At 39.1% G+C, this 12,805-nt stretch overlaps 1 protein-coding gene across 1 annotated transcript in view; it reads left to right on the plus strand.

Annotated features, from left to right (window-relative positions):
- Positions 1 to 12,805, plus strand: part of OCLN (occludin) — a 37,545-nt gene that overhangs the window by 4,732 nt on the left and 20,008 nt on the right. Inside the window, exons 2-4 of the mRNA XM_042455855.1 lie at positions 631 to 719; positions 1,966 to 2,680; positions 5,240 to 5,398. Of these exons, the coding sequence (XP_042311789.1) occupies positions 670 to 719; positions 1,966 to 2,680; positions 5,240 to 5,398 (924 nt within the window). The 5' untranslated portion in view covers positions 631 to 669. The remainder of the gene's footprint in view (positions 1 to 630; positions 720 to 1,965; positions 2,681 to 5,239; positions 5,399 to 12,805) is intronic.

Genomic DNA, 12,805 nt, shown 5'->3' on the forward strand with positions numbered 1-12,805 from the left:
CAGGAGCATGGTAAATACACAGGAACAGCCAGTACAGAAAGGCCCCTTTCCCCTTTGTATTCAGGAATTGATTCAGATTCACTGCACAGCCACTGCTGCTGATATCTCCTTATGCTCTAAATCTTATTTTGTACTCCATTTGTCAGGATCAGAAATGAGAGCAGTGCAATACCAGCGCATTCCTACCAAAACTGTTCATACTCAGTGGCTTTCCACCCCCTGTTGTTACTTGGGGCAGGGGGAAGGGCTTCTGGTGGCTGGGCTAAAAGGCTGCGCTCATCCCTTTTCCCACCTCACAACAGCGCCCCCTTCATGAAGGGACTGCCACTGCCAGGAATTGGGGCTGAGCATGCTTGGCGTTCTCCTTTGTCATGGCAGCAGTGGTCTCCTTGTGAGAATACCTCTGCTGCTGCCATGGGGAAGCAGGGTCGAACGCACTTGGCCCTTCTCCTGTCCCCAGTGGGAGGATGGCCTGATCGGCTGTCACTCCTTTTCTGGGGTGTCACCTGGTGCAAGCTGCACCACCGCACTCCCTAGTGATGACACTGTTCATACTTATTTTCAATTGATTCAGTATAATATTCTTAACTTATTAGGATGTTTGAGCTTATTTTATTTTCTCCTTTTTAGGTGTAAAATCTTAGAACCTAGCAGTCCAGAGCATCCACCATGTCTTCCAGGCCTTTTGAAAGTCCTCCACCTTATCGACCTGATGAATTGTAAATATACATTTTTCTGTTCTTGCCAGCTCAAATTATTTCAGATAAGTAGTGTACATTGTTGAAGATATGAATTCTGGCAGCTCCTAACATTAATTGTGTAACATTAATTGTGTAAACTGTAGGCACATTTATTATTATGCTAAATAATCTTTAAATCACTTTCTCGTTTAAAGGCCAGACTATGCAATACCATAAACATAAGGCAGATATATTTTAAATTTTGTTCTGTGTATGGAATGACTGATTTGTCTATAAGATTAAAGGGCATATATGAACAGATTGGGGTTGGAAACCTGTAGCCCTTTAAATATGCTGGATAACAACTCCCATCATCTTCAATCATTGACTAAGCTGTATAGAGCTGATGGGAGGTAGAATCCAGTAGCATCTGGAAGGTTATGTGTTCCCCATCCTTGATGTAAATTAACTTGTATTGTTCCCTATATTGCAAGTTGAATGCAAAATGGTTGCAACAGTATGATGGAAGGAAGAATAGGAAAACAAATCAGCTTAATAAATTGGTACATGGATTTGCCCTTCACAGCAAACTGAAATATTAGTGTAAGAGTCCATAGTGAAATACTTACATCTGGTCATAAACAGTGGTAAACTGAGCAGAAAGATGACTTTAAAACAACAACAACAACATTTTAATCCTACTTCATCCATACAAATGAAATTGTTTTTAACACCTCTGTTAGAAAGCTGCTGGGCTGGGAAAAAGTGTTCTTTGGTATGTGTGGCATTGTTAGCTATTGCCTGTAGCTGTTGTGATTGTTCAGTGGGAACAAGCTCTGGTTTTAAGTCCATTAGATTTATTTCTAAATAACATACTTAGACTCAAGGCATTCCTGTGTATCATTGTAATGACAGAGCTGCTAATCTTCACTGTTTTGGCATATTACGTTATGACCAGTGAAGATTAGCAGCCTGGTCATTACATTGCAACATCTTGTCTTCTCATGTAAAAACTTGTATGCTTTCTAACAAGGAGTTGCTTACTGAATAGCCAAACAATTAACAATATTTTGCTCAGTTTTCCAAGTGCCTGAGCTAACAGTTTCACCTGAGGTGCATATAAGGTACAATGCATATAAAGTGTACTAGTGTGTGTTTGTCTTGCACATGTGTGTGCATGCATGTGCATGAGGAATCTAACTCAATTAACTTGACATTTCAGATTCTTATTGTCTATAAAGGGTTAATGGTTCCTAACAGGCATTGCTGCTTTATGTCTTCCTAGCAAACCTTCACATTATGCTCCAAGCAATAATACATATGGTGGTGAATTCCATTCTCAGCCAATGTTCTCTCAGCCTGCATATTCCTACTATCCTGAAGATGAAGTGCAACAATTCTACAAATGGACTTCCCCTCCAGGAATAATCAAGATCATGGCAGTTCTCATTATAGTGATGTGCATTGGCATCTTTGCTTGTGTTGCTTCAACATTGCCTTGGGATATGGACTTCTATGGAGGTCTGGGAACCGGTATGGGATATCCGGGCTACGGAAGCTATGGAGGCGCAGGTTTTGGAGGCAATTATGCTGGTTACAGTGGCAGCAGTGGCTTTGGAAGTTATGGTGGTTATGGTGGTGCATATGGCATTGGAGGGAATTATATCGATCCTCGGGCAGCAAAAGGTTTCATACTTGCAATGTCCGCTTTTTGCTTTATTGCTGGATTGGTAGTTTTTGTAACTAGCATTACCAAGACGAGCATGTCTAGGACAAGGAAGTATTATCTCCTTGTGATAATAGGAAGTGCCATCTTGCTGTTCTTGATGTTTATTGCTACCATAGTGTATATATTGGCCGTCAACCCAACTGCACAAGCTTCTGGATCAGTGTTCTACAATCAGATTTATATGCTATGCAGCCAGTTCTATTCACCTACAACCACTGGACTCTATGTGAATCAGTACTTGTATCACTACTGTGTGGTAGAACCTCAGGAGGTATGTAAATTTACTAATATTTGGAATCCAAAATATTACTTGTATTTTAACTCTGAATCGGAGGCACTGTTCAAATCTAGTTCTTCATGGTTTGAATTTATTTGTGCCTTTCACTGAATGGTTGTTTGCCCTTTAATTGATTATGCCGCAGTGTACATGTTCTCCTGTTTTCCCATGGTAAAATGAGGAAGATGGAAATGCTTTGGATCTTATCTGCCTATGTTATACTCCCAAGTAAAAACAGATACATGAGTCCATATGATGGAAGTGGAAACTCAGATTTAAAGTGAACAGAAGTTATTGTATAAAACCAGGATTCCAATATGTACCATCAATCTATCTAAGTCAGATTGTATGTGTTTATGGACATTGAATTTGCCTGTTAACTTATGGTGACCAATTTCATAGGAATTTCTTAAGCAAGGAATCCACATAAGTGGCTTCACCAGTTCCTTCCTCTGAAATTTAGCTTACAGTGCCTAGTATCTGTTTGCATTTGGCAGTCTCCCACTCAAGTCAGATTACATCAATAAATTGTTGGTTAAAAATTGTCTACTCGGGTTGAAGCTCTCCTTCAGCCATTGAAACATTTGCGAGTTAACAGCTGACACCAACAGATACCACCCCTTTCGCTGTTATATTCTTAGACTTCCTTAACATACAGCTACACTGCAGAAATAATGCAATTTGACACCACTTTAGATGCTGTAGCACCTATGGAATCATGGGATTTGTAGTTTTACAAAGATTCAGCCTTCTCTGCTAAAGAATGCTGGCACCTCACAAAACTACAAATGCCACAATTCTGTAGGATGGAACCATTTATGTTACAGTGGCATCAGACTGCTTTATTTCTATGATGTAGATGCATACTCAGTCTTTAATTGAATAACCTGTGTTATCTGTCCAAGGCAATTATGAGGATAGTCACTAACTATAGACATATTAGAATACAGTTGTCCCTCCATATTCGCTAGGGTTAGGGGAACAAGACCCCCGTGAATATGGAAAAACCGCAAATAACAAAAACACTGTTTTTACCTAAGAGGACACCTCTCTAGGAATCTCTAGGTCCTCCAGTGCAACTCTGTGGTCAATGTCCAACATACACTGACCATAGAATGGCACTGGAGTAGCTACAAATGGTCTTTCAGTGCAACTTTTAGTTAAAGTTGACCACAGAGCTGCACTGGAGGACCTAGACAGCCCTAGAGAGAACATATTAATGAAATCCGTGAATAATCAAATCCGCAAATATCAAAGCCGCAAATATGGAGAGCTGTCTGTAGTTTTGAGCAAGATTCAATTCTCACTGCTGTAGAAAGGGACAAAATAGAATTTTAATTGCTAGCTACCCAGAATTGTAGAGATGCTAAATAGCTGTGAGGATATTTTGATGAATGCAGAAATGCAAACGTGATGTAATTATACTTAAATTGGATTCCCCCTCCCCCCAAAGAGATTGGTCCTAAACATGTTAACCAAACTGTGTGTTCAACTATATTCAGTAAGGTCATTGTTAGATGCTTAGGATTGCAGCCTCAATTACTTTTCAGATGAATGCAAAATTCACCTGTTAAACGTTGACCTTTTGATATAGTTGGGCAGAGGGAAATGTGTAATACGTGACCCTATTTGTTTTATCTCCTGCCTTTTCTTTGAGGCAGAATGATGGTCTGAAGATTAAAAAGACAGACATAAAAATGGAACAACTGCAACCAAGCCAGAAAAATGTCAAGAGACATATTGCAGTCTACTGAAATATTTAGGATTGGAAATCTAATATTTGGAAATCTAATTTCTGAATGTTCAGAATTTGAGTTTCTGTTTACACAGAGGGTCCTTCGTATCTGCTGGGGTTTGGTTCCAAGACCCCCCGTGAATACCAAAATTCGTGGATGCTCAAGTCCCATTAAATACAATGGCATAGTAAAATGGTGTCCTGTATCTCATATGGCAAAATCAAGGTTAATGTATTTTAAAAATATTTTCAAGCCCTGGATGCTTGAATCTGTAGATCTGTAGATGGATATGGAGGGCTGACTGTATGTACAGTATAAAAATATACACACAGGGAGAATGCATTCATTATAGGCTGTGGCTTTTGCCAATAAAACACATGCAAATGAATATACCTACTCTTAAAATGAAGTGGCTCTAGGATGTCTTTTTTAAAAGCCTCATGGCTTATACAAAAATGGTCCTTGTAATTAGGAAAACACAACATGTTATGCTACCCTTTGACAGTATGTACTCTCTTAGCTTTGCTAAAGCTTGAACTTCTGGAAATGGGTGTGTGTCAGTTTGATGGATTATAAAACTAGCTATGTGTGAGAAACTTCCAGTTTTTTTAAAAAATGCTGGCTTGTTTTGTTAACCCTTGAACATAAATGTGCTAATCTTTACAACAATCCTGTGAAGAAGGCTATTATTTTTAGTATTGTCTATCTACTACTACCAGTTAGAGTAATTTGAAAGGAGTAGACCTGATATTTAAATCTATTTTGTGGGCTTTAAAATGCAATAAAACAGTAGCATATTTATCTGTTTCTTTCCTAGGCAATTGCCATTGTCTTAGGCTTCCTGATCGTTGTAGCTTTTGCCATAACAATATTTTTTGCTGTCAAGACCCGAAATAAAATTAATTACTATGGTAAACCGAATATCCTGTGGGATAATACAAAAAGCTACGACGAGGCTCCCAATGTGGAAGAATGGGTAAGTTAGTTGTTTTCATGTTTGTTTTGGAGCGTTGAATAATTGTGGTGATTGTGGGCATTTAAAGTCACTAAAACACAGGGGTGTTGTTTTCTTTTGTGGTGATACTAATTTAAGCCGTCTACTAAACATGGTTTGTTGAAGCAGTGTGCTTTAAGCTTAGTAAATGATAATGAAGCTAAGGCAGCCACATATTTTGCTCCCTATATTGTGGTACACTTGAATACTGTACATTAGTATGGGAGCATGTAAACCTGTAGTTGATTCTCAAAACGAATAAGGAACATGGGTTATTAACCATGAATAAAGTATTTTCTGGGTAAAAGAAAGTGTCCCAGGCTTTATATGGATTAGTCAGGCAAACTGGCCTAGATGATGGTGCTGACTGCAAAATCTAAAAGTCTCATTGACAGTACCTTCTTGCTAGTCTATCCCATTGTTGTGAGACAGCAAGAACTGATATAAGATATAGACACTGTGAGTATAAAGTTGAGCATTTACAGTATCTAACATTAAATGCACCTAACTGACTGTATTATTATCTTTGTGCGTGAGTGCATTATGCACTTTGATATTTTATGACTTCCATGTGACGCTGGATTGCTTTGACTTTTATCAGAGAGTTAGTGTAAAGAGACTGACTATTTCATACGGTGCTTCAAATGATATGAGGTGAATGTTTCGGTGAGACAGTTTCGGGGCGTGTTCTTTGCTGGCTAATGAACTTGTTTACTCATGTTTCAGTCTGACAGGGAAGGACTGAATAAGTCTCAAACAGCAGATCCCAGGGAATAACTATACCTGAGCCTTTTTGTGTTCCAAGTAGAAGATTGTAGCTAAGTGCTGATATTTGAGCTGGCCTTAATGAAGATACACATTTCTATCTGGAGAAAATCTCTGCTCTTTAATGCCAGGAGAGTTCTTTTAATAATTTCTGCACTGTCATGTTGCTTTCTTACTGTTAAATTTTTGAACAGCTGTCCCCAGCATGATGGCCCTCCAGATGTGTGGGACTACAACCCTAATGGAATGGCTGTAATGGCCAGTGATGCTAAAAGTTGTAGTCCAATACATGTGTAGGGCACCAGGTTGGGACAGACTCTTGGGGCACTCTCAGATGTACCAAGTAAATACACAGTAGTCTATTCAGAGTTACCCAGATACAGTACTTGTCTTAAGTGATAATGAAGCCATTTATAGTGTACATGTGTGTGTGCATGCATGTCTAAAGTCTCTTGTTGACTTATGGTGACCTCATTAGTTTGAGTACTTTATTACAGCTATGACTTACTTATCAAATCAAGCAGAAAGTGCTCTAGCTGTCTTCAGGATCAACCATAACCACTTAAAATAAAAACATAGGGTTTAACAGACCAAGTCCTTAGATTTCAGGGCCAAATCCTGAGATCTAGGGACAAGGTCTGATGATATTACATGAGGCAGTCTCCAGTGAAATCATTAAACATGATACATTAAGAAAAAGTTCTGCTGAGTACAGTATGTCAATTTAATAAAAAGCACAATGTCTAACAAATTAGAGAATTATAAGAACATATATTTTTCACTGAAATGCTCTTGCCCTGAGATTTCCGCCTTCACACTGAGGAGAAGACAAAAGAGTTCAGGCCCTAAGGTCTGGGAATTCTACATATAGTTACTGTTATTAACCACCAGTACATTAAATCGCCTTTCTGTTGCTCAGTGTATATCAAGCAGTAGAATCTAGTTAGGTGAACAGCTATTGCTTTTTTAGGTCTTTTAGGTGTATTCTTGAGAACAGTAGTTCAAATGGTAATAGGTGAAATAATACTCACAGTGTCCACATCTTTGTAAGGGCAATATGTTAGCATGATCGTTTATATCTGCATGTGCGTGCGAAGAGGCTGCAACAGGAGGAGAAGGCTGCATGGTGTGTACTACCTATTTCTTGAATGGCTGGCTTCTGTGATGGGTCCACAGAGCCAAGGTAGTATGGGAGGTGAGGACTTCGGCAGTCACCTGTGCCATGGAACACGTGTTTGTCGATTTCTCCTGCAAAAACCACAGCACTATATAAATAAAGTATAATAATAATAATAAAAATAATCAGCACAGAACTGCTGTACCACTGCAGCTTTTTAAATGCCTTTTCTTGCCGATCTTGTTCTCTTCACTGTTCTCACTACCACTATAATTATACTGCTAGCAGAACCAATGAGATCCTAATCCTAGTGAGAAAAACAGACAATATGTTTTTTAAAAACAAATTCAGGCCCACACTATTAATTGAATTGATTCATACAATACACTTGGCTTTGGGACAAGATCTTCCTTAATCTCTAGAATATGTGTCATGTGGAAGTGAGCCTGTAATCTTTGGTTTGACTTTGTTTATGTCTCCACAGACCTAATTTTAGCATTAGGTCTAAAGTCAGATGTGCAGGAACGTGCCCCTTTTTTAATGAGTTGTACTTCCCAATTTGAGAGCAACCACAGTTTAGTGCTGCATATTTTCATATTTAACAGCAAATTATGATTGGCCATACAATGGAAGTGTAATTGACCAATATAGATATGAAGAGGAAAAGTGCACATAACCAGAGTTGATTTCTTTCTTTCTTTCTATCTCTCTCTCTTTTTTCTTTTTGCTAACATACAGTCAACCCTTTGACAGTTGTTGTGTATCACTTTTCTAACAAATGACATCGCCGCATACATGTCCTTGAAATCATTGAACATATTGCATAGGCAAATGTGGGTTTGCTACTAATAAGACATGCTGCGGGTGGTTGCAGCCAATCACAATTCCCGGTGAAGTGTACACTGTATATGTGGTTGCATTCATATTTCATAGCTTTAGGTATGTCTGTTAGAATGAATGCTGAGCCACTGGACTTCTGCAGCTTCATGTTCTATTTCAGTCTTTTTAGAACAGAGATCATATAGTTTTCAGTTATGCAGACAGAAGGCCAGCTTGCTCATTTAACTCCCTGTTGAGGAAAATAGTTCTGTTTATACCCACATTGATTTGTATGTGGTAATTCCTTAGGGTTGCCATAACTCGGAAACGACTTGAAGGCACACAACAGCAAATATCTTGTGAAGTCAAAGTCTTTCGTGGCAGACATCCATAGTTTTTTGTGGGTTTTTCGGGCTATGTGGCCATGTTCTAGAAGAGTTTATTCCTGACAACAATAGAAGATGCCAGCCACAGATGCTGTGAAACATCAGGAATAAACTCTTCTAGAACATGGCCACATAGCCCGAAAAACCCACAGAAAACAACAAATATCTTTTGGCCACATTCAGTGCTACAAGATTCCTGCTCTTGGCTAAAGTGCAAATGTTGTGGATGCTAATATGATTGTAATTTACAAGATTGATACAGCTAATGGAGTATGCCCTTGGTCAACAAATAAACTAAATTGCTTTTGTTTTATTTTCCTGAAGGTCAGAAGGACTATATTTCTATTAGTACAGTGCTTTGGATTCACTGGATAATTGAATAATTTTTTAATTAGTTTTAAAAAAACAGGCTGCTGACTTTTGTATGGTATGTGTGTGTACATTTGAAGAAAATATAATCAATGGGATTATGATAAACTGAAACATTTTTGTTGTGTGCCTTCAAGTCATTTCTAGCTTCTGACAACCCTATCACAGGTTTTCTTGGCAAGATTTGTTTAGAGGAGGTTTGTCTTTGCCTTCCTATGAAGCTGAGAGAGTATTACTTGTCCAAAGTCCCCTAGTGGGTTTCCATGGCCAAGCAGGGATTTGAACCCTGATCTCCCAGGGTCGTAGTTCAGTATTCAAACCACTATACTGTGGTGGCTGAAGCTGCTTTACTAAATAACTGACTGCTTTATCACACTCGTGGGCAAACGGAATTTAAACGAGAGTTAAACTAGAGAAAACCAGAAAACATTGTGTGATAAATTTCAGGCATTTCTTGTTTTTTTCTAGTTTAACTCTCATTTAAATCATGTTACCCGCTAGTGTGATAATGCAGTGACATTAGTAAATGATGCAGCAAAGTCCATTGTCAGTGCTGAAAACATTCTTTTTAGTACTTTCTGTATAAACACACCCTAGCTATTTGTTCTTCCAATATATATTTCTCTAGTACACAACTTTGCAAATGACAGTACCTGGAGCATAAGTTTTGTCTACACACAAAATGGATGCACTCCACTCCTCTGTCTGATCCATAAAACTTATCTTCTAACTCACAGGAAAATGGGAAGGCAACCTTCTTGCATCTACAGAATAGCTCAGTTAATGCGGATACTTCAGTCAATATCCTATTGATTTGTCCCAACTTGAGTAGACCCACTGACTCAGTTGTTGAAGGATAAGTATAGGTAAATCCCATTGATTCAATGGATCTTTTCCAGTTGGACTAACAATAGGATTCAAACTTGGCATTCCACGAACGGAACTGTGCTTTCTGGACAATAGGAAGTTTCTGGGGTTTCTTCATATCCCTGCTAGCTTCCTTAAGAAATCTGGTACCTGCTTTTTCACTGAGGATGATGTCATTGCTGTGTTGTTTGTGGACGGGAATGATGAAGGCTGTATGGGAGCCCCTCACTGTGATTGACAAAGTAAACTTAGTGGCTTAATATGGTACAATAATGTGCTTCCTTGCTCAGTTTCACAAACACTACCCTATCATTCTATATTTGAATTTCTGTTCTGCTGACTGTCATTGCTACTGATTGTAGTGTAATTGTGGATTTTTAGGTTGGGACTATAATCTTAGGGTGTCTCTGGTATTACTTTGAGAATAGATTTCAGAAGGTGGTGGCATTGGGCTTCTGCTCAGTGTCCCACAAATAGGTTGCCTCCCTTGGTGCTCAACAATATGTGTAACCACAGGGCAGGATAAGCTGCTGTGTCTGTCTTAGCAGTTTCTCATGTCAAGGAGGTTCTGAAAATGGTCTTGGGTGGAGGTTAAATCAACAAGAATCAATCATCCTGTAGCACCTTTACACTAACAAATTTATTATAGCATGAGCTTTTGTGAACTATGGCCAACTGTATCAGAATGTTGTTTGACAAACCATATGAGGCTAGATTACTCTTTGGACAGGAAGCCTGTTAATCCAGTAACAAGTATTACTGTAGTCTGTTTTGGAAGAGTCTGCAATCTACTTGAAAGATCAGGCACCATTGACAGGAACATGAGAAAGGCTGGACCTGATAGTGGTGCCCAGAATGTGGAATTTGCTGCCCCAGGTAATCCACAACTTGGAGGGCTGACCACTTACCCTTTGGCTTAAATTGTCCCATGGAGGGTCTGGATTACCCACCCCTTTGGCAAGCTGCTGCCCCATTGGCTTGGGAGGGGGGGAGGAAAGAAACATCTCTGTTGTTACCTTTGATCAGAGATAACCTGGGATCCTCCCTCCCCAGTGCACTGCTTTGCCTCCTTAGGAGGAAGAGTGATGGCCAAAGCCAGCAGTTCTCAACTGGTGTTTGATGTCAGTAGTTGAATCCTGCTTCTTGTACTGTGGTATGCAAAACATGACTAATAAGACTTGCTATGACTATAAACAGTTGTGCCATTTGGCAACTCCTTATCAAAATTTAAAGCTTCTGGAGAATTTTAACCAAAGGCTATTTGACATAATAATAATAATAATAATAATAATAATAATAATAATAATAATAATATTTCCCGCCTCTCCCTGCGGGTCAAGGTGGGATTACAACCAATAAAATCAAACAATACAATTACACAATACCATAATACATAAATTAATCAATTAACACGCCCAGATGCAGTACAGTCATACAATCAATACAATCAATCGTTGACTGTTTCTGTACTGTTGAATCAGGTGTAAAAAGATCCACTATAAAAGATCCGGTGGATAGGCCCGCCGGAAGAGATCCATCTTAAGTGCCTTCTTAAAGGCTTCTAAGGTAGTGATGAGACAGATCTCTTCCGGTAAGTTGTTCCAGAGTGTGGGGGCCGTGGCTGTGAATGCTAGTAGTGGCACATGGAATAAATGGGAGAATGTAAAAAAAAATTAACAATCATTGCCTCTTTTTCCTTTGGAAAAGGCTTTTGTAAATGCCCAGGTAAAGCCTGAAAAACCAGTTAAGCTGCTCTCTCCCCTTTTCCCTGTCTAAAGGGAAGACACACAGGTATGAAGTTGACTGTCAGGACTATAACGCTGAGGTTTAGGTGCAGTCATAGAATAAAACAGTCTTTTACGAAGTTTGTTATACTAGTTTCTTGGGTGGTGCAGCCACAATAAAAATAAATGGCATATGGATGAAAATGCCATTTCATCTTTATTAGTGCTATTTTCCCTTTCTTCCTTCATGTCCCTCATTGACAAACAGATTTGTTTTCTTCACAAAAAGAATACTGTTTTCTTCACAAAAAGAATACTGTTCATATAGAGACCAACAATAATCTTCCTTTATAACAGTTAAGAGGAGTGGGCAATTAGGATGGGTCATGGATCACATTGGCCCAAATCGACCAAGGGCTGCACACTAATACCAAATTTTCAGCCAAAAAAATCAGCATTTGATCTCTAATAGCAGCATTTCCCCTTTAAAACAGGACTCACATACTTGGTTATTACCTATAAAGCCCTAAATGGCTTGGGCCCAGGATACCTTAAGGACCGCCTCTCTCCATACAATCCGCCCCTTAGAGAGCACTAATCTGCTTCTTAACCAATTATGTGAGTCCTGTTTTAAAGGGAAAATGTGGTAGAGGTGCAGCCTCTGGTGGGTTTGGGCCAATGTGACCCCTGGCCTACCCTAGTTGCCAACTCTCTTAACTGTTATAAAGAAAGATTATTGTTGATCTCTATATGAACAGTATTCTTTTTTGTGCAGAAAATATTCTTTTTATGGTACATTCTACAGAAAAACAAGTTTCACATTAGAGAAGCATGTGTGCTCTGTCACAACCTTAAAATTTTATCCTTAGTATGATTGATACCTGTGCTGTGCAGATACTGCCTCACCCAGAAATGGTATTGACTGCTTAGCACGAGGTCACACCAGGATGGATGTCTCCACCTATGCTATACTTATGACATAACCTAGAATTTCCAAATTATGGCACCTTGGGACAAACATTCCTGAGTATGTGAACATGTTGCTCCTAGAAACTCTTCTGGCATGTTCTTGAGTATAGTATCCTGGGCTTTGCCCTCAGGTGTCCTGTCTGGGCAGAAGCTGCCTCACATACAATCTAACTCAGAAGTATTTTGATGTGGCAGATGGCCCGTTGTAGGCACTCAGTATATTGGGGCAAGTAAATGGCAGCTGTCTGTGGCAAGGACCAGAGCATGGAAAGTTATTTTTTAAGTAATTTGTTCTTACTAATTACAGTTGTTTGAATAGTACTCCATTGTTTCAGCTTGTTACAGTGTTTAAAGGGTAAGATGTAAATGTTAT

Source organism: Sceloporus undulatus, chromosome 2, assembly GCF_019175285.1.
Source record: "Sceloporus undulatus isolate JIND9_A2432 ecotype Alabama chromosome 2, SceUnd_v1.1, whole genome shotgun sequence".
Taxonomy (NCBI): domain Eukaryota; kingdom Metazoa; phylum Chordata; class Lepidosauria; order Squamata; family Phrynosomatidae; genus Sceloporus; species Sceloporus undulatus.